Below are 22,259 nucleotides of genomic sequence, written 5' to 3'. Positions count from 1 at the left end.
CTTGTGAGGTCCCTTCCAACCTTAATTTCCTGTGATCCTATGATCCCGAGGTTGCCTACTCAGTCCTTGAGAATCAGGATCCATTATCACACTTCCTTCGCTCCTTCTCATGTCCTTATAACACGGTGTTTAGCAGAATTTGCAGATTCATTGGAATCTGACATGGCTGTGCCATGAGCCCTTCTGCTATGGTCTTCCATTATCTCCAGCCATTTGGTGGCTCTCTGCCAGCCACTATTCTCTACACTAATATGCTCGGGTTTCAGCCAGGGTGTTGGGCAGTTGCAAGACTTTTACAGTGCTGCAGATATCAGTGAAACCAATTAATCCTAGTCATTTGAGCTTGGGAAGGGACAAATCTTCTCTGACCCTTTAATAGCCTCTATGGGCACATCCAGACAAGTGCAGCTATATGGTATGTGGTGCCACAAACACATCTGCAGTGCCACGTAATGCACAGTCCGATGTTCTCTGCACTGCAAGGGGCACTGCCCAAGTGTGTGCTGCTCCTGTTTCTTTTCCCACAGGTTATTTTGACCCCTGGATATCCCCGGGAAACCAAACATCCATGCTTGTCTGGATGCACCCTATCTCTAAATCATTATTTCTTCAGGAGCAGGGTTCTGTTTCTCAACTCCTCTGGTGAAGGACAGGCAGGAGCTCCCATCCCCTTGCCTAGTCCATCAGAACCGAGGGCATCAATCAAGCTGAGAATCCTAGAGCTCTGAGACTGAATTTAGCTAGCTGTGTTGGGTCCCTTTCTAGTCTACCACATGTTCCCTGAAGTGTCTACCTGTAAGGGTCCCAAGCAATGATGTTCCTACTTCTTCCTTGAGGAGATGACTCCCCAGCTTAAAGTATTTTACTATCAGGAAATACAACAGTCAGCCTACAATTTCTTTGGCTTTATTTTATCCCATTCCCCTTCTTTATACAGATCTCACGCTGAATCATTTCTTGTTCCTTTTTACATCCTTCATACGTAGATCTCAAGGTGGAACTCATCCTTCAGCTGTTGCCTTGGCCGGAAAGACAGATTTAGTTCTTTCAGCATCATGAGTCGCTCCTTCCAGCCCCACCACCTTTGTAGCTGCTCTCTTCAGAGCCTTTTTCTCTTTTGCCCATATCTTTCTGTTGCTAGAAGCCTAAAAAAAGAAAGCTTCCCTCCCTGCTCTGGGATGGGCAACCCAATAACATCCATATCATTTGAATGCCTTGGTTTCTCTGGAGAAGACTGGTAATTTCTGTTTCTCTTCTATCTTTGAGGAGAAGCACTAGTATGCACATGCTTTGTCCTAACTGTAGCCTTGGCTAGTTTCTCAGGAGAATACGAAATGGGGCAAGACAGAGTGGGTATCCTGTGCACCTAGGGCTAGTTGGGAATTTTTCAAGGAAGCATTTTTTCATGGATAATTACTAAGAGCTTTTTATGGAAAAGGGTTTGTTCCATCACATTTCTCAAATCAAAACATTTGAGAGAAAATAATTTCCAAATTGTCAAAATAAACCATCTGGGTATCTGTTTGTTAATGAAACATTTGAGTGTGTGGTTCAAAGCAAGTTTTCCAGGCAAATTTCAAGCTCATTAGAATAAAAAAAAAGAGAAAGTGAGAAATTTTCAACCTCAACAGGAAATGTTTACAAGTGATTAAAACAAAATGTTCTATTTGACTGGATTTGAGTTTTTCCAGCTTTTTAGTTTGTAATAGAATTCAAGATTCTGACTTTCTTGTTCCTATTTGGGATGACAAGACATTTTTGAAATAATGGCAAAAAATTCCTCGGATTTCCCACGAGCTCTACAAATGCTCTTGTTGTTTCCTGTAGTACTGGCTAGCACTCACTGATTTATTTTATGGAGTCTGTCTTAACTAATCTCCCTTTCTCTCTCTCTCTCTCTCTCTTTGTTTCATAGCGGTTGCCCTTCCAGGGAATGGTGTCCCAACCCTGCACAGGTCTTCTCTCTGTGGGCCAGTGACTTTCTTTCTTTATGTGCTGCTTAGATGATGGCAAGCAAGCGCCCGTGTCTTCTGACCGAGACATTCCTGCTCCTTTCCTACTCAGCCACCTCTGCTCCTCTTCCTCCCCCTCCTCACTGGCACACCAAAGTGTCCAAACGTTACCAAAGACTGACAAGCATGACCACGCCAAGGAATCCAGTGCAGAACCTGGAGGATTCCTCAAGAAAGTCATAGTGTCTAAACAAAAAAATAAAAACAGAAACAAAAAAAATACGACAGAGGAAGGAAGGAAAGAACAAAACCATAAAAGATGGAATGAAGGAAAAATGGGAATGAAAAAAAAAGAATGAATGACAAAGGAAAACTCCCATATTTCCTTGGGAACATTGGACAGGACTTCCTCAGGGAAGTGGGAACTTGTTTTAAACAAAAAAAAATATATTAAAGCACAAATTTCTACCAGAACTGTTAACTTCTTTACTGCAGAGCCCACAGCTTAGGAGACAATATACCACAGTGCTCTCCCCATATGGCTCTCCATGTTCCAACGTGAATCTGCTGGCTCTGGCTACTGTGCCCCAGCTGCAGTGCCCCCCTGCAGTAACACCCTACCTGCCTCTGTTCAGGGCAGCTCCTGTCCCGTGTGCCAGTGGCCATAGAATGGCCCTCTAGGCTGCATGTGCTTCAGTGTCTCCATTTGCATCTTCCAGACTCTCATATATTTAATTGTCCTTGTGTGATTTGCTTTAGCCCACAGTGCTCTCCTCCTCCCATCCCCTATGCCCCCCTGTGCCCTCCTCCAGCCCAAGGAAGAAAACAGAGAAACAGACCCATCATGTGGATTACGGCAAACAGTGGAAGGCCATGGGTGGATCCAGCTGCTGCACCAACCACTCAACGGCCCCAACTGCTAACCTCGCTTTCAGCCTCTCTTTTGCTTTCTGCAACTGGGTGGACAAACTTTGATAACAGAAAGGCCTCCCATTGGGGTGGAGTGGGAGCAGTGGCATGCTGTCTTGACCCTAATCAGCTTGCAAGCATTGGAAAGGGAGCTGCAGCAGCCTAAGGGTCAGGATCTCTCCTCAGCTGGCTGTTGTTGTTAGTTATTTATTTCTGTCTATTCCTTTGTTGCACTTCCCCACCGCTCTGAGTCTTTCATTTCAGGCTTCAGGGAGAACCCTGGATTTGCCTTCCTTGCCACATGCCTCAGGCCCTGTGCAATCTGAACAGTTCTGAAACCGCAGTTGCTGCCTTCAGCTCCAAGGTTCTGCGGTGCATTATCCATAAGATGGGTGAAATGTGCCAGCTGTATTACTGCGCAAGGGTAAGACAGCTGCATCCTGTCACCAGGAAGGGTCTTGGAGCAGGTGGTGTCACATCACTAGAGCAATGGTCAGAGGAGCTGAGGGGTAGAATACTCAGTAAAGCTCCGATGGCTTGATCCCAAAGTGAGGATTAGTCCAGTTTGTTGCTTTTTTTCTATGGAAAAGAACAATGCAGACAGGAAGGGGACTGGGATTTCATCTCCATAGAGTCTGTGCTACCACCAGGAAGGAATACAGCTGAGGTCTCAAGCAAGCCTCACAGAGGTGAAGCCTCTCTGCTCCCACTCTGCTGCAGTTAGGTTCGTCCTGCATATTACTGTAGCTCTGGGAATAATGTGGTACATTGGCACTTGCTGTAACAGCATCACACACAAGAAAGGTCTCTCCTGCACCAGCCAAGTAAAGAGCCAGGTAGACTTGTAGGTGGAAATGGCTCAGGACATATCTTACACAGCCCTCCCTGAAAATCATAATGTTAGGTATAGGGGCTCTCACTATAGGTGTATCAGCATGTGGGGAAGTGATTCAGTTAGGTAGGACTGTTCCCTGTGAAGGACACCTCATCTGAAGTCTAGTCCAAGGACATAGCAGAGACTCACTGACCTATCTCAGGTACAGTCCCCACTAAAAATAGTCCCCCCATCTGTCATCTGTGATGGTTTCTACGTTTTCCCAGATGGTAACATTTATCTAAATTCACTGGATGTATTATCTTCCAGAACCCTCTGTATTGCTTGGCTTCCTTAAAATGTCTGATGCCTCATTTCCTCCTCAGACATAGGAGGCCTATGTTTAGTGCTCACCACTACTGCCCAAAAGACTCAGCCTTGAGTTTTGGATTCAATTTCTCACTCCCCAGCTTCCCTGGAGGCAGTGTCTGCAGTCAGTCTGTGGTGACCCTTCCTGGCCAGTATAGGATTGGATGCCAATGGATGCTAATACAAAGGAATCCCATAGAGCCTTCTTCAGCCAAAGAAAGGGTGCTAGGAGATTGGGCTCTGAAGGAAGAGGGGATCCTTCATAGAGGAGATCTCAAGAGATAGAGAAGCCAGATGTTTCCAGCACTCTGCCTGTCTATCAATGCTTTTTTTTCCTCTCCTGAGTCTATGTCTTTGTCTCACAGAATCCCTGGCAGAGGTTGTGAAACCATCATAATTGGCCAGGCATTGTGGTGGGATGTTTGGAGGGTGACCTCTCCTTGCTGCCAGCAGACAGCAGGGCAGCAACAAACTAGTGCCCTGCCTTTCATTCATTTCTGTGCTCTGCAGAAAGCAGCTACTTTCCTCCTTGTTCACTGACAGCCACGAGCCTTCACACCCTTACCCAAGAGATTTCTCTCAGACATAGGAGGAGACCTAGTGCTTTCCAAGCGGACCTAGCCAATAATCTGGGTCCCTGTCATGTTGCTGCTTTCAATAAGTCTTTGGGGTAGAAGGGAAGCATTTTCCTTTTCCCAAAGAGTTAGCTTCAGGAAGTCATAGTTCTTCATAGCCTTGGTGGGCTGGAAGGGGCAGGGCATGGATTTTCAGCTTTTGAATGCCATGGGAGTTTGGGGTATGGTGTTGTAAATAAACGTATGCTGGTGCCTGGTGGGACAGAAAATAGACTCCAGGCCTGGTAGAACAGGGAATGGAAGAGGGATAAGTCTTGTGTGAGTTGCATCCTTAGGACAGCTGCCAGTGAAGAGAGGCTATGATGCTAATAGGGATAGCTGCAGCAACTTCTTGTGCTACCACCTAGGAGCCAGCACACACAGGGAGGTACGAGTGCCACTGAGCTCAGAGTCCGTGGTACTGGAGCCAAGGACCAGAGGGAGTGGATTCTCCCGCAGAGCCATGGCTTGCTTCTGCCTGTGGGCTCAGATGTATGAAACATAGTCACCTCTCATATAAATCTCAGGGATCCTCTCAGTGTGCATCCTACCCTGGCTTCCTTTTCTTTCATCTGTGGTTTGAAATCAGCATTGTTTTAGGAAGCTTCATTAACCCAAGTGCCTCAGCTTGTTGGGACTGTTAAGGATGAAGGAAAAGAGTTTGTCTCACTGTCAGAAGTGCTGCGAGAAAATGTAGAACAGAGGAAGAAGCCAGGCTGGTAGGGCAGATGCCTCACTTCTACAGGATGGAGGCTGCACATGCATTAGGGACAAACACATTTGTGTGTCCTTTTGAGGCAAAGCTGTCTTTGTCTAGACTAGAGCCTCACAAGCTAAACAAGGCTATGTTGTGTTAATATGTGGATGGGAGGCCACTATAGATCTACAGACAGTAGTATGTGTGGTTTAGGAGTCAGTACTAGACCCAGCCTCATGCTGGAAGGCACTGTGCTATTAGAAGTAATATCTTTCAGCTGAGATGGAAACCAGGGTCCTTGCCCCTTTGTCATTAATGATCCCATAGCACCTTGCACAGTGGCTTGACCAAATTAAAATCCATACATTTAATTGCAGTCTGTCTCCTTAAATTTGTTCTGCAGTTCCAACTGGGTACATTATTTGTTTTTTCCTGGCTTTTAGTGTTGCTGTGAGACTCTTCATTACCTGCTTTGTTCCACTCCAGAAACGGCTGCATCTCAGTGATGGGTGAGATTATTTCTGTATATAGTCTGTAAGACCCTATAGGCAAAAGGTACTATATAAATTTAAAAGGCTGTTTTGCTTTACAGGGAAACCTTTGTTTGGCAGCTACAGAGATGCAGAAGAGAAATGGGGGGGGGTGAGATCCAGCGTACATTCAACTCCTTTTCTTCAGTATATAATACAGAAAATGCGTGTGCGCAAGATGGATATATGTTGTAGGTAATAGGGCTAGTGAGTGCTCCTGTGCAAAATATTTCAAAATATTGTTAATGTGAAAAGCTCTTTGCATTTGCCCATTGCATTCTGGAAAAAAATATTTTGCTTTGATTATTTCATTCTCCATTAGAGGAACAGACCTAATCCTAGCTCCTTAATAGTACTTGAATCCAAGACTTTCAGAGGTTAAAAAATGGGTATCTATCATTTGCATGGAGAAACTCTGCTAGTTGCTAGCAGTAGTAGGTTCTTTTGTTGTTATATGGATCAATCGCTAGAGGACAACACAACTAGCATGTTACATTTTGTGTCAGGTCACCTGTGAAGTACTTTGGAAAGCCTAAGTGAAACTTTCCAGCCACTTAAGAGTAAAAAAGGCCTTTTTTTCTGTATATATAAAAAATTATTCTGACCTTTAAGTGCCCATATTTAAAAATAATGGCTGGATTTTAAAACTTTATGATTGGCAGGTGTGCAGATCTACCTCGGTATAATCTCACAGCACACTGCCTAAATTGCAGCCCTGCAAAAATATTACCTACATTTTCACCTGGGGAAACAATTTTAGTTGGGGGGGCAAATGGGGAGGCAGTAAAATAAAGTGTGTGGGTGTTTTTTTATTTTTCATCAACCTAGTCTGGTAAACTCCATGATAATTTTGTACGGCCAATTTATGGATGTGTGTGTGGAGGGGGGATATGTAATCATGCTACAAATGACATTTACTCCCCAGCTGGTGTTCAAAGTGGCCAGAACATAACTTCATAGTATATAGGATCTCCTGGGTTGACTTCTCTCAGAAATGATGCAAAGGATTTTCAGTACCAGTGAGAGAGCAGGCATTGTACTTCACCTCCCAACTGTCCAAATCAGATCCACATACGTTGGCTGGACTAGAAGACTTCTTTACCTTTGGGCTGGGGTCCTGTGATTCTCAGTCTGGGGCGAGGAGGGTCACTGAAGATTATGGACTAACACTGTTGCAAATAGCAGCTCCTCCTATTGTGAGTGACTCTGTCTAGGGCAGAATGGCACTGCCTGGATGCAAAGGGACATATTCTAGGACCCAGGGGATGAATGCGTATTGCTTCATGCCACTCAGAAAGACAAACATTTGCCTTAAAACAAGGAGCTCAGGATGCTGTTGTTTTGATCCCCTTTGTAAGCTGGAGCCTTACAGATGAGATGAACCCATCTTTCCCCCAGAAAGACTGCCAACAACCCCAAGTCCCTCCATGGGCACTCTACAAGTGTACTGCAGTGCCAGGTAAGGGGCAGTAGAAGTGCAGTGCTGGTCACTGCTGGCTATCTGCTGGAAGCGGGGTTCTCTGCCAAGTGGTAATTACAGCTCACGGCAACTAGCGCTACTCAAGTGTATTCCCAGAAGCCTGCTCCCTGCCTGTTCCATGGAGACTAAATCATAGTGTGGCATCAACTGGCCAAGAAAACCAACAGTCTCACCCTCATGCCTACCCCACAGTCCCTCCCTGACGTCCACTTATTCCACCATGGCTGCACCTCAGTTCCAATTGCCTTTCAACAAACTACACTAGTAGCCCTTTTTTCCTGGTCACAAAGTGCATGCTGCCTTTCGCAACCTAGATTTCCCAGTGCAAAGAATTAGGGTTGGAAGTCTCTGGAGGGCAGCTTTAATCTTTATGTTTTTATCTTGGCGCTGTTGTTTTTCATTCAGTCTCGGATGATGCTTAATAAATGAGCAAGACATTTGCAGAAAAGCAAGTCTAATAGCATATTGGAAAGCTCACTGTAACCCCGGTTACTCACCATAGGATTAACCAGGCCCCCATGGTTTCCAGCCAGAAGTTAAATAGTCCCAACACACTCAGCATCCCAAGATGATAGCAGAGGGACTCATGTGCTCCTCATGTCTCCTTTTCAAGGGTGCTTCCAGTCACTGATTGTATCACCTTTTTTCTAGGCACCAGGATTATGGGGACTTTAAACAGCAACTCAGTGCCTGGCATTGTTGCTTTAGCTCAGAGGCAGCTCTGTGTGGCCATAGGACCACAAAGAACCCCTGGCATCCTACAGAGCATTTCTGAGCCACCTTCATTTTCAACACAGCTGTGCAGTCTGTAGAAAGCCTGGTCCTGTATCCAGAAGATTCAGCCCAAGGAGGAACATAGTATGGTGGGAGCTGACATCTCTGTGTGCTGCGCCTGCAGAGGAGAGCAGCTGTATTTCAGGTGTGGCCCCTGAGGACCCAACACTCAACCTGGGGAATGTCAGGTTGGGCACAATTTCAGCATAAATCCTGTTTCAACCCTTCAGTCTCTTACATTACCATAGCACCAGTAGTCCTCAGTGAGAAGGGGCTGCCTCTCAGAGAGCTCCCAGTCAGATGGGCACATGCACTGCCCATAGCCTGAGTGCCAAGCTGCCTGTTCACCAGGGAGAAAGAAAGGAAAACCAAAGGCAAGATGAGCAGCTGAGGCAGACATGAGCCATGTCCCTAAACTTCATGGCTGGGTGACTGCTGGGAAGTGTAGCTATCCAGCTTCTAGCCATGTACAGTTCTTGTTTCACCCTCCATTAATTTGGCAGGGATACTCTCCCTCAACCTCACCCCATCCCCTTGGTTTAGCCGGGTCATGAGTGTCCAGCAGCAACTCAGGTGAAATCTTCAGTCCTTCGGTGGTTATAGGGAGGTCACTTAGTATCTTAATGCCTCAGTTTCCTCATTAGTAAAGGAAATAACAGGTCTCCCAGGACCCTGAAAAGGGAACATGTTTAAGGTGTTTTATGTAGGTAGAAGCTCTGAAGCTATACACTGAGGACAAGGAAATCTCCACATCCAAGTTTTTGAGCAGCCTCCTGCCACACAAACAGGACTGGCCCAAAATCCTGGCTCCAAACTGTCTGAAGTAGTGCACAGGTAGTCCTAGCTCAGGTCATTCTGTTATGCCTACACTGGCATAGTGATTAGTCTGTGAGGCCTTGTGAGGCCTGCCTGGTCATGCTTTCTGGGATGCTGGTGTTCAGGAGGGAGCCCCTCTCAGAAGGGCATCGAGCCCTGCGACTGCTTCCAATGTACACAGTTCTTCGAAGGAGCCTGATGCCAACGCACTGTCTGTACAGACTGTTCTCCCAGGAAGTCTTTGTTTAACTGCAAAGAGAGTCAGAGGTTAGATTCCCAGCAGAAGAGCATTCCCTTTTACTCTGCTTCCTTTCATAGTGAGGATTTTCTACGCAGAGTAAAGAACGAAGGGAGAGGAGAAAGGAAATCTGCAGGTGTCTGCAAATCTTCTCTTCTCAGATATGGAGAACTGGAAAATCATGTGTTTCTCCTCCTCCTCTGTAGGAAGAGCTGTCAAGTTCTATGGCCAACCCTGGACTGTGCTTAAGTTTGGCCTAGCATGACACTACTTGCTTCTGCGGTAATGGGTGGAATCTCGTTTCTCCATTAGCTTGTCTCGTAAGGCAGAGAATTTCCCCTTAACAGCTAATTTACAGTAAGATCCCTGCCACACACCTCCAAGGATGCCTTAGGCCCAGCACAACACTTTGATGAGAGGACAGTACCCACACAAGTCAAGCTACCAGCGAACAGCCCTTACTGTCAGCCAAGGCAATCAAATATCATTTGCTTTTGCTGTCTCTATTTGATGTTAGCATGGCCAGCTCTTTAGTGTGGACTATGAGCTACAAACTGAGGCTATACACTGAATAGCAGCTGGAGATTTGTGTATATGATAGTCCTATAATGGCTGGGCCTACAGAAAAGATAAGGGACATACTACTGCTGGCAACTGATGTTGTTCTAGATTTGAAATGTTAGGGGCTTGAAGTCCTAGGTTGTAGTCCTCGCTCTTCCTGGCTCCTGCTGATTTGTGTAGGAATTGTGCTTTTGGTAACAGAACACCCATTTTTCTAGTGCCAGGGGATATACAGATGAGTTTATCTGAGGTGCCAGGAGGTTTAAGAATATAACAACCACCCTGGTAATCAGCAAAGATAGAAAGAGAGGCCCTGGGGAAGAGCTGAGACGCACCAAATGTAGCAGGTGCTGAACTGTTGTGTTCTGTTTAGCCACTTTGGGTGGCTGTTATCATCCTAGCATCAGCATGAGAGAGGGTCAATGCCAGGTATTGGATAAGAGGTCTCCTAGCTACCCCTAAAAGGCTTCCCTGCTGAGACTGGGACAGCCTTGACCCCTTACTCGTTCTCAAAATACATCAATTTGGAGCATGGATGGCTCAGAGTGGGTAGGACTTATCACCTCATTGCTGGCTCTGTGCTCAGCAGGGCGACAGTCTACACATGCATTAATGCACTTTTCCTAATGCACATTAAATTTAATACCTCCAGTGTGAGGTACTAAATTAATGCACATTAGGCTGCCCTACTGCACAGGGCCAGAAGTGCATGTTTTTTAAGTGACACTTAATGCACAATAGCTTATTTTACAGCACATAAGCATAATTGCACGGTTTTTTATGTGGCACTTTAATGTGCAGTAAAATAAGCTACTGCGCATTAAACTGCATGTGTAGATGTGCCCTGTATAGACCATAACTCCTGAAGTAATATCTAATAACAGTGCAGTGGGGATGGAGGCAAGGGCTTGAAAGTATGTGTCCAAGTGTAGCATTTTCAGTAGCCAGCATCCCATGTACAACTGCCAACTTACCCATCCAAGACCTTCCCTGTACTGCCCAGTGCTCACCACTCATTTGTTCAGTGGTGCACACCCTGGAGTTCAGCAGAGCTACCACTGTTCCACCCCATACTGTCAGGACCACAGGTAATGAGGATTCAATCAGCAGGCACTCTTCATAAAGTACCTGATCCCATGCAATGCTGGACACCTCCTGCCAGGTACTGGGTACCTTCAGAGCTGTGCACACCCAATACCCTGTTTCACTGGGCGCTGTAGTAAGAACCAGTTGCACAGAGCTGCCCTATCAACATCTTTTATGCACTGTGTGAGACGTATACTGAGCAATAGTTAGAAGACACCATACTGTCATTAGCTAAGTAAGTGTGGTAAGATCAATGTCCATAAGGTCAAGTGAGGTAGCAATCCCATCAGAGACGGGTCAGAGTGTGTGTACATTTTAGTGACGGGGGGGAAGGAATTAGCAAGAGGGGGAAATCAGTTTCTCTGTCCACAAACAATAGTCAGGTGCAATATTTTATGTCTCCTGGGTACAGGCTCCATGTACACCATGCAGACACCAGAAGAGCCAGAAATTTCTGTTGGGCAGTTCAGACACTGGAGCTAAATGTAGAAAATGTTCCTACATGGTAGAAAACAGCCTTCCACATGCATTTGTGCAGCAATTCTTACAGGTAACTTGTTTGTTGCTTCCTCCGTCTCTCTAAAGGGGACTCTCTAGCAGGTCTCTCTAAAAGTCTACCTGAGATGATCCAGTGCCTCTCTTGATCCTGGGTGTTTCTCATAAACCTTCAGAGTATATCATTATTGGTGGGGCTGGGCTGTAGTAATACTCACATGAAGATTGCCTAGCATAAAGGCCTCACATTGGATTAGCTTGGCCTGTATTTCTTGTTCTTAGAAGCACTGGGGTTTTACAAAATCCCTGCTGAAGCTTTCCACAGAACTTGCTTGCTTTCTCTCCTATCATTCCCAGTGCTCCCAGGCAGGCTGGGAAGAGTGCAGGAACTCAGCTCCTTATGTGCTTTGAATCATGTCCACAACCTGGCAGTACAAGGCAGCAGTCACCATGGGAAATGATCTGTAGAACAAGTTTGCTTTGGGAATCTGGAGAACACCCCAGTTCAGCCTGAAAAGACTGAGTTAGCGTGGTTTATTTTGTTTTTCCAATTAAAAGGATCTTTCGTATGTACCACATACACACAGCAGGTGCTTTGGAGAGCTGTCACCCCCACAGGCGATGGTCCCTGTGTTGGATGAGAGAGAATCAGCTGCAGTACCTCCAGCCTGCAGTGCAAGGGTTGGTTTGGAACAGTGTTTCATATGCTCTTTCCCATGAATTTGCCATCACCAGACATTTTGTTTCAGTCCAGAGATATCAGAAGGAAACTTCTCTGCTGCATCCCACAAAGGGGATCACACCAAAATCCTGTCCACAGCTCCAGGAGTGACAGACAGAATCAGCTCAGGCCAAAACTGTGATCCACTTCTGTGGGCTTCTGAGCAAGGAGACTTCATCCATCCCTTCTGCTTCAAGGTCACCAAGGCCAGTAGAAACAATATGTTGACCTGACAGAACCACTGCAAACCCCTAAGAAGCAGGCAACAGACTTTGTATATGTGGGCTTTCTGTGGGTGGCCCAGGGTGGAAAGGGGTTCTTCAATGTTTGTTGTTTTTTTCTCATCAACATCTTGGATGGAGTCCCAGGGAAGCCACCTTGTTGTCCACTGTCTTCATCATAGCCACATCTCCTCACGCTCCTGCTCTGCTCTTCATAGAGTATCGTTGTCATCATCAGGCAGAGCAGGAGACCCCAATCCACTCGCCAGCATCTAACATGACATTAAACATCAAAATTTTTAAAAGCACAAAATACAAAGGGACTGAAGGAACCTTTGAAACAGGGTGAGATGTTTTATAAATGTTCCCCCATCCACCCCCGCCCCTCCCTCCATGTTACCACTAGATTCTCAACATGGATTATTTCATTCAAATAAAGCTGCAGTACTCAAATGAGAGAGTATATGTGTCCATTTGTGTTGGGTGCCAGGGAGGTTATTTCTATCTGTGTCTATCTCAGTGCATAACCATCCTGGGGCATGGGGCACTGATCTAGGGAGTTCAGTTTGGGTGTGCTGCTAACAGTGGTGCTTAGTGTTGAGAGAACGCACTGACACACATTGGAGGGTCTGTTCATCCCAGTGCAGAGGCCCTCACTTCACTGATGTGCCCATAATTGGTGGCATTGAGTCTCTTTCTTTCTCAAACCTCCCTCTCCTGTCCTAGTGCCCAGCCTTGCAGTTACAGAGGTTACTGATTGCTGCTTTTGCTAAGCAATAGGCAGTCTCATCTGGTCCCTTACATAGGTCTCTCCTGTGAAGGACCGGGCAGCAGCTTGAAAACAATCCTAGTCTGTGAAACAAGCAGGGAACTGTCCAGCTTCATTGGAGCAGTATGGCCCTCCCACCCACTGCTGTCCCCTCCAGAAGCACCAGCCAGAGACCAGTTACTGTATGTCTTGAACCTTACTTCATAGATACTGGTGATAATACCTATGGCCCTTAACCACAACAGCTTCTCAGATGAAGATGTCTGCTTCCTTCAAGATATACTCAGCTATATCCCAGCCAGACTCTGTATATATAGCTTCATGTGGGCACTGTGCCTGGAGCTCTGCCTGGTCTACCACCTAGGCGACACGGGCCTCATTCCTGATAATGGGTTTGTACTCCCTGGGATGGCAGGGCCTGGGAGCATTGGCTTGGGACTTTGTAGAAGCCAAAGCCATATCTAATAAGTACGCATCCAGAAAACAAATGGCAAGCACTATGGGTATCTCTGATCCCATTGTGAGCCAGTAGGCTATGTAAACTCTACCTTTGTAATATCCATTGTAATAAATCAGTACTACCTAGGACTTTGCTGTTGTCTATGTATCACGTACCATGAGCACATGGAATTGGATGGTATTGACATGGATGGACCTTGGAGCCTCCTGGTCCAAAACTGCAGCCCCCCCAAGCACTTTCACTGCAAGACTGTCTCTGTTACCAGCAGCAGATGCGACTCCCAGCAGAGCCATTCTGATCTCATCCAGCAGAGAGCAGCAGTATACATGCACTGATTCATTGAGTCTATAGGTGGAGCTGGCCAGGACACCTATAATTAAGGCTGCCTGACAGTTTCCATTATAAGACCCTGTTTTCAGTTAGTTAAAGCTTTACTAACATTAACTGTTCCAGCTGACGTTCACATGCCTGCTTCAGAGGGGTTTTTTTCTTTTTTTAAGTTTCAACCAAAAAGGCTCAGGGGGGAAACATGTTGTTTTGCACAGGTAAACAATTCTTACAAGCGGGGAGACTGCTTCACTCCTATTGCATGAGGGCCAGGGACTTGAAATGTATCAGATGGTCACACTGGTCAGGCAAGTGCCTTTTACCAAATCCCATGTAAATCCAGTCAACTCAGAAACCGCTGAAAAGTTGACCTTTGCCCATGTTCACCAGAGGCTTAAACTGAGCAGCAACATCTTCTAAATTGTCCGTTCCAGCTGAACATGACCCAAGATCACAGAGCTTCATGCTAACCACATGGAGCATGCTCATTACCAACTGCCATCAATGGGACAGCATGCCATGGTACCTCTTGGGAACCAGGAGATGCTGTGGGCTAGGCACTAGAACTGACAACAGGGAAGACCTCTGTCTCTCCTGTGCTCACAGGCTGCAGGGGTTGGAAAGTTTAGAGGGAATGAGGCAGGGGACTGCAGGGAGAAAAACACGGCGTCATAATTAAGGAAGTTGAATATAGGCCTGGAGATGTAAATTCTGACCCTACCATGGAGTTCCTGTGCAATTCTCGTCAAGTTGTTTAAACCAAACTTTTCACAGATGGTCAATAATTGTATGTTCCTCATTTTCTGGCTGCCCAACTTGAGACCCTGGGGTCTGGTTTGCAGAAATGCTGAGCATTCAGAGCTGCAATTGCAGGCAATGGGAGTTGTGCTTTGAATATCTAAAAAGCTATAAAATGCAAGGTACTCTGAAAAATAAGACCCTGGACATCTCAAATCAGGCATCCAGAGTTGGTGGATACTTTTGATAAGGTGGGCCTTCATTTCTTTATGCCTCAGGTGCAAACTGGAGATAACAGTGTCACCTCACCTATGAGGGTGTTATGAAGTGGATTTCATTAAAGTTTTTGAGCGCCATGAATGCAGCAGAGAAAAGTCCATGAGGGAATTAATAAGTTTATATTCAGTGAAGGGATTGGAGGGTGTACAGTAAATAAGACCCAGGGCTAGAGATAGAGTGATGAGGATAAAAAGGAATATCGACTAACTGCACATTCAGCAAGCACAGTCTCTCCCATGCACTAAAAGAGGTAGGGGCCCTGCAGAAAAAATAGCATGTGGTTGTGTAATTAAAATGAATACGAATGCATACACACAAAGGCCTAAATTCAGGTTACACAGTGAACCTTAGTGCTGGCATCTCCTAATGTCTGAGTGCTTGGCTTTTCAACCTTAAGGTACTTGCTGGGATTCAATGTATAAATTCACAGCTGTGGACATACAGAGCATCTCACAACAGGGGAAATGGGTAGTAGCTGCGCCCATTTCCATGTGACTGGCCACGTTCCCTGAACCCAGACCTAGGGTTGCCAACTCTGACTGAAGCTATTTCAGGAGAATTTTTTTCTTTAAAATATCCTATTAAAATCTCCTGAATCGCTTTCAGTAGGCACTGGGAGATTGATGCTAATTTCGGTAGACTCCTGGCCAATCCTGGAGACTTGGCAACCCTCCCCAGACCTCTGCCACATGTTCCTGGCTTCCAGAATTGGGAGAAACTGCAGTTTTTACTTATAACCTGCTTGACTTGTGCCTCTTCTATGTTGTAGTCCTTCATACTCACTCAGGGTCTTTTCCCCTTTCTTAGTAGATAGCAAAAGACAGGGGCTGGGCAGGGACAGGAGCACCCCAGCACTGTTCTACAGGAAGGGGAAGGAGGAGAGCAGGGAAGGAACCATTCAAAGAGGATTCTTCTGGTACTGTAGAGCATATAGGACAATACACAATAAAGCACCAGCTGCAACCCCAGTACCTAAGCTTTAGTGAGGGTCCAGGCACAGAGGTCTGTGGTAGGTGAGTGGTGTACAAAGTACTTCAGTAGATCTATGCAACGGACAATATATGCTTCCCTGGGGGTGTGGATGGATGTATGATGTGCAGTTGCAAGTCATAAGATTTGTGTTTTCAGAAAGAGATATGTGTGCATGTGCATGCATGCGTGTGTGGTGAAAATGAGCCTACATGGGTGTAGGTGCGTGTAGAGAGAGTGCGAGGCTGTGTGTTTGTAAGGGGGTGGGGATGAGGCTGTGGAGAGGGCAGTGAGAGAGCACGTGCATGTGGTGAGAATGAGTTTGCATGTGTGTGTGAGTGAAAGAGTGTGTGGGAGTATGTGAGGGGGTGTGTGAGTGAGAGAAAGAGAGAGTATATCTGCATGCAAGTGGGGAGACTGAGGGTAAGGGTACATGCTGTGCGTACTTGGCGTTCAGTTCTCTATTGATGTGTGTGTGCCTGTGTGAGTGTCTATGCATGTGTTAGAGATTTAGCAGATCCTTTTGAACGCCCAATGTCAGAGTGTCCTCCTGGACCCCAAACCCCCAGTAGAAGGACTGATGTACTTTCTTGTCACCATTTAAAGGCGGGGAAGAAATGGACAGTACCTCACAAGCCACAGCTCATCGCAGCAAATGCAGCAGACCCCTGATTTTAACCATCCTGACCTGTTTACTTAAGTCCACAGGAAAAATAAATGGCTAGGTGATGCTGAGTAGTGGGGTGAGATTTATGGGCAGCAAAGCAGCACCAAGATTTATAAAGTCAGAGCAAAGTGACCTAAAAACAGAGAAGATTGAGAGAGACAGTCTTCAGCTTCAGTCCCTCCCCTGCAGCAGCAGCAGCTAAGGCTGGCCCTTGGCAATGACTTCCCAATCCACAAGCGGTCTAGTGCAGAGCCTGAAGAGACTGGTGTTCAGGCCTCACTGGGGCGCCCCTGCCTATCGGACACATGCAGTGCAAAAGGATGGAGATGGAGCTGAGTTTCTTTAGGCTCAGGACCCTAGGTAGAGGGAAAATTCCTCTCTTCACCCTTTTTACTTGCAAGCACAACACAAGCTCTGTTGCAGCCTCACACACAACACATAGGCACTTCACAGATCCTCATACAAACACACCCCTAGCCCACATATGGGTTCTGTGTGTACATCAGCTACACCCTCTCCCACACACCATGTGCTGTTACAGACATCCCCCACCATGCCCAGCTCTTGCTCATGTATGCCCTACACTCCCCCACCCTAATAAGTTCTCTGACCACCTGTGTCGCCATTACTCCACCACCTGCCATCCTCAGAGGAGTGCTCTCTGTAAAGAACAACACAGCCCTGCTGTTAGATGAGAATCTGCTCCTGGTGAGACGTGACACAACCCCAGTACTTCCCCCTGACCTCCTATCCTGGAGACAAGGGTGGGATCCTTCCCCATAGCATGTGCCCTGAAGTTTTGCCAGTCTGTTTGGAAAAGCCTCCAGCACCAGGATATCCCAGCTTGGATTCTTCCTGGCTGTCAGTGCCAGGCCTTCTTCCCACTTCCCAAACTCTGTGCACATGATTCCTGCACAGCTAATGCAAGGGCCGAGGGCTCCCATCTCCTCTCTCTGCCTCTCCTGGTGTTCCCCTGGCCTTCTCTCCACACCCTGCTCATTGCACCTGCAGCTATAGCCTCCATAGTCATACCTGTTGGCCACCGCCCCAAGCAATCGGTGGTTAAAGGCCCAGAAGATGAGCAGAGGGCTGTCAGGAAGGTTGTAATCAGTCTGTGGAAGGGAAGGGAAAGGAGGGGGCTGTTTATAGAGTGAAGGAGTCAGCTGGCCTCATGCCTAATGGGACATAAAATGCAGAAAGCTGCAGAGGGAGCTTATGTGACAAACCATCAACCTGTGGTCCACCTGGCCAGGAAAGAACAGCCCTGGCTCTGCAGGGTGCATGGATGCCTGGAGGTCTCCCTTCTTAGTCTGTACTGTGCATCACCCAGGTTTGAGTGCAGTCTGCCATCACCTCCTCTGCCTCAGGGAAAGAAAGTAGCAAGAAAGAATCCACCAGAGAAAAATCACTGCAGTCGGGCCTGGCTGCTGGCTGTACAGGGGCCCCCTCAGTTTTTCCCCCACTTCAGTCCCAACTTTTCTTTCTGCTTTACTGTGGTACAAGTGGAGGGTGGCCCAATAACAAAGTGTTGGCCTGGAATCTGGGAGGTTGTTTTTAATCCCTGTCCTGCCCCTGGTCTCCTGTGTGACTCTGAGCAAGTCACTTTGCAGAGAACAAGTAATCTGGTAGAGGGAGGCAAATTCTCTAGCATGAACATTAGATTGATGGGATGGACATGGAGTGAAGCTGAGGGCCTTCCCTAGTGCCTCAGATGCAGCATAAAGCTGATGCTCCTCATCCTCCACAAAGACTGAAAGTCCCGAAGAAATCTTGACTATCTGCTAGGGAAGGTGAACAAACACCTTGATGTGTGAACAAAGGCCTTGATGATGGCAGCTGCCACAGGAAAGGTTCAGGTCAGTACGTCAGTGGTGCTGTGATGGTCAGGCATTTTTTTTTGAAGAAATTTTTCATGTTCCAAGCCAAATCAGCCAAGTCAAGTCCAAATCCCTGCGTCAGTCCAGAACCATAAGTGTCCCTACAACCAGCAAACATCCTCCACCCCCGCCAGGCTTCAGATATTTCCAGTCTTTTGGCCATCATCCTATGTGCTGTCCCAAGCCTGGAGGCTTGTGGTTCTGATGCCCCCAAGTTTCACCTGCCTCAGCCATATGGCCGCAGGAGCAAGCTAGGGAGGAGCCTCACATTTCCATGAAGAGGGCTTTAAGCCCCAACACCTTGGTGGGTACTAAACCATGCCAGAAGAACAGTTATGCCCAGGAACACTTAAAGAAAACTACCTTCGTGGACCCAGATACATGGTATTTCCCCTGCCAGGTAAGTATGTGATGGTTAGGCTGCCTAGGAGAACACCTAGCAAAGTGTGGACAGCACACTGTTTCCCAAGTCCAACATGCTTGGATCCCTGTGCATTTTGCGTCTCTGACAGCAGGGTGAACTACTCCTTCCTCCTGGGTCCCTACATGCCCAGGTCCTTTGGGCAAATGATACTGATAAGTATTTACTCCCAGTAGGGTCTCTAATGTTCAGCCCAGCATCCATGGATGCTACTGGAATAGTCTTTTCTCAGCCTCCCAAAGACAGGACTCTGTGCTTCTAGGCTTCCTCTCAGCAGTCAGGAGTCTGTTTCACAGCCCCATAAACTGCTGGGACATAAAGTTGCCTGTGAGTGGGAATGAGGGGCAGTGAAGGGCTAGAAGAGCCAGGGAAAAGCACACAACCACAATGAAGCCCATCAGGCCATGAAACACTAGTACCAATCCACAGAGGGACTGGCCTGATTTCAGTGCCCATGCACTATGGCCCTCTACCCTGAATGGGGCAGCCAGTCCCATGTGCAGGAGAGCTCCCAAGCCCTAGTCCAGAAACGTCCCCTTCAGCCAGAGGCATGACAACACAGCTGGGCACCTAGGGCAGCTGTGACACACTTCCGGCTGTCACTGATATGATTGTGCAGCTGCCTTGGCAGCAGTTTTTTTTTTATCATGCCCCCAAGTCAGTGCCGGAGGCAGCTTCCCTGGTAACCCCGCCCTAGTTACAATACTGCCTGCAGCTGCCTGGTAGGCATCTGAGCTGCTTTTGTGCAGATGTGGATTGGGGCTCCCTGTCCTGGCTCCCTGGGAACTCTCTGCCAAAGAGGCCTTGGCTCCTTGCAATGACAAAGATCGATTAGGTCTCATCAGTTAGCAAGAGCCTGTGAGCATTTCTATCCTCCACAGGGCAATGCCAGTTCCAATCAGAGGGAGGAAACTATGCGTCTTGGGCACTCGCTGACATTTCCTGAGCAGGCAGCCTACTATGTCTCTCACAGTCTCCATTAATACTTATTTTACTCTGTCATTTGGCAGTGTGGCTGGTGGGCTGGGAAGAAGCATTAGCACAATCTAATGCTAATAACAAAGCCACGTAGCCTTGCCCAGCACAAAGTCCCACACAGCACCTCCTAGGTAAATGGATTTGTGAATCCTTCAGCTTTCCCCACTGCAACGCCGCCACTTCCAAGAAGGGAGGCAAGCCACAGTTGGCAGGACAGGCACAACAATCCCAGGTAGCTGCTTAGGACAGGACAATGAATCAGCGTCTAATTGGATCTGTGGGGGTGCATGTACAGAGAAGCCTGGAATTTGGCCAAGACAAATCCCCTGATTCTCTAAAAAGCCAACATAGGATTACTCTGTGTGGAAACAGATGTCACCAAATATTTATGGGGGCACAAATGCTGAGCAAATAGCTGTTGATACCCTGTGTTGTGCCATGTGAAAGGGAAATCAGTGCCGCAACCAAAGGTGATAATAGACTCTGCCACTTTATTGCAGCTGACATCTCTTATTTCTGTATTAGAAGAGTAGAAGCAGCCTGAGCTGCTTGCACTCTTCCACCATCCTGGGAAGGTGCTCTGGGGGCTTAAGGGCCCCCCTGGAGCCCCTGCCCAGCTTTCCCCACATAGAGAGAGTCACTCCAGGGAATCTCAGTGCTTCTCTATGAACAGGGAAGTCAAGTCATGGTTCCCCACTCAGCCAAACCCATCCCCACAATCACTGAGGAGCAGATCTGGCTGGGCGAGGAAAAGCCTTGCTTTCTGCACTCAGACCCATGCCCCAGTTCACATTGCCATTGTGTGCCACACCATCAAGGCCAAGCTAAGGGGTGATGTGTGTTTTGACAAAGGAGGCAGACACAGCTGATACACTTTTGTTTGTCAATGTCTAGTTCTAGGAAACACCCAGGGCCTTGGCTGTTCTAGGTTTTTTTGCTGCAAGCCACAGGGCATCCAGGACTGTCATTGGCAACCATGGGCATATCCAGGATCTACTGAAGAGGGGTGTGCCACACTGCCTCTCAGACTATGTGGGGGTTGGGGTTAGGTGTGCCTGGAGCTCTGGAGCCCACAGGGGACATGGCGGAGCTGGTCAAGAAACAGGTACATGAAGCAGGGGAACCCACCCCTCACCCCATTGCTGACATTGTCTATGGCTGACCTGGAGGAAGGGCAAGGGCCAGAGCCACTCCTGTACTCCTCAAGCCAGAGCCTTTGGGGAGTGGCTGCATGGGAAATGGGGCTTGACTAGTGATGGCATGCAGGGTCCCTCTTCCAGCACCTACTCCCTGCCCCCTTGCCTGCCCCCATCTCCCCCCTTACTCTCCACAGTGTCCCGTGCTGGCTGGGAGCAGGTGCTGGAAAGAGGAACTTGGGTGCCACTGCTGCTGTCCCAAGCCAGCTTCCCCTACAGTCACTCCCTGCAGCATGGGCAGGAGCAGGTCAGGAATGGTTTTGGGGCTCCCCCCATGCTTGTACAAGCTGGGGACAGTGACTGTGGTGCACAGATTCCTTCTTCCAGTGACTGCTCCCAGGGGATACCTGTGAAGGGGGAGGGTGGGCAGGGACCAGGGGCTGAAAGGTGAAACCTTTGCACCATTGCTGCTGTCCCCTGCTAAGGCTAGCACCCTGTACAGCTGCAGCTGGCAACTGGAGTAAGACAGGATTAGCTCTGGGACTCCCACTGCACATGGGTGAGCCAGGGACAGCAGCAGCAGTGAAGGGTGTTGCATCTACACCACTGCACATGCTTTCTGCCCCTGGATCCACCCCTGTTGGCAACAGACCGTAAGCCAGGGGTGTCAAACTCATCCATCCCTGTGGGCTGGATGAGTGTACCTGAGCTGTTCTGTGCACCAGACTCGGACCAAACCCCTAGAGAGATCTTCTGCACACCTGCCATACATGCCAGCTCCTGTGGAGGGCATGGGGCTTAGGTTGTCTGTTGCACACAAGCTGGATTCAGCACTACAGGCAGCACAGAGGGGCAGTTTCAAGTGCCCACACCCCGGACTCCCTGTGCTGCCTACAGTGCCAGGTCCAGCTTGTGTGCACTGAGTAATGCATGCTGACCCCTGTACTGGCATGTGTACAGATAGTTGGTCTAGCACATAGCCAGACCACTTGTGCAAATGTGCACACTGTGGCACAGGGGACTGTCATGGGGTGTATGGTCCATGAAGTACCCCACAGACTGGGCCTGCTCACTGGGTCTGGCCCTTGGACGCTCCATGGAGCATCCCAGAATGACACCCTGTGCCACATCCAGAGCATGCAGCACCAGAGGCCACATCCAGTCCACAGCCTATGTTTGATTGACACCCCTGCCTGAAGCCAAGGCCAGCTCCTGTTTCCCTCCACTCAGGTTAATCCCCTTGCTCTTAGCCTGCTGCAGATACCAGCATTGCCTCACCTTTCTTGGTATTCATGTTTTTCAACTACTCACCCCTGATTATCCCAGATCATCTTTGGGTGAGAATGGATGTCAGGATTTCT

At 47.8% G+C, this 22,259-nt stretch overlaps 1 protein-coding gene across 5 annotated transcripts in view; it reads left to right on the top strand.

Moving 5' to 3' along the window:
* The window catches only part of MDGA1 (MAM domain containing glycosylphosphatidylinositol anchor 1), a 207,851-nt gene extending 194,238 nt beyond the window's left edge, over positions 1–13,613 (top strand). For 4 of the 5 annotated variants that reach the window (XM_090046580.1, XM_090046564.1, XM_090046573.1 and 1 more), the window contains one exon: positions 1,916–13,613. In XM_090046580.1, the coding sequence (XP_089902706.1) occupies positions 1,916–2,007 (92 nt within the window). In that variant the 3' untranslated portion in view covers positions 2,008–13,613. The remainder of the gene's footprint in view (positions 1–1,915) is intronic. The other variant, XR_016442233.1, reaches the window with a different exon arrangement.
* The last annotated feature ends 8,646 nt before the right edge of the window (positions 13,614–22,259 follow it).

Source organism: Crocodylus siamensis, chromosome 1, assembly GCF_052110815.1.
Source record: "Crocodylus siamensis isolate JL-2025a chromosome 1, ASM5211081v1, whole genome shotgun sequence".
Taxonomy (NCBI): domain Eukaryota; kingdom Metazoa; phylum Chordata; order Crocodylia; family Crocodylidae; genus Crocodylus; species Crocodylus siamensis.
This window is presented reverse-complemented; position numbering and strand designations above follow the sequence as displayed.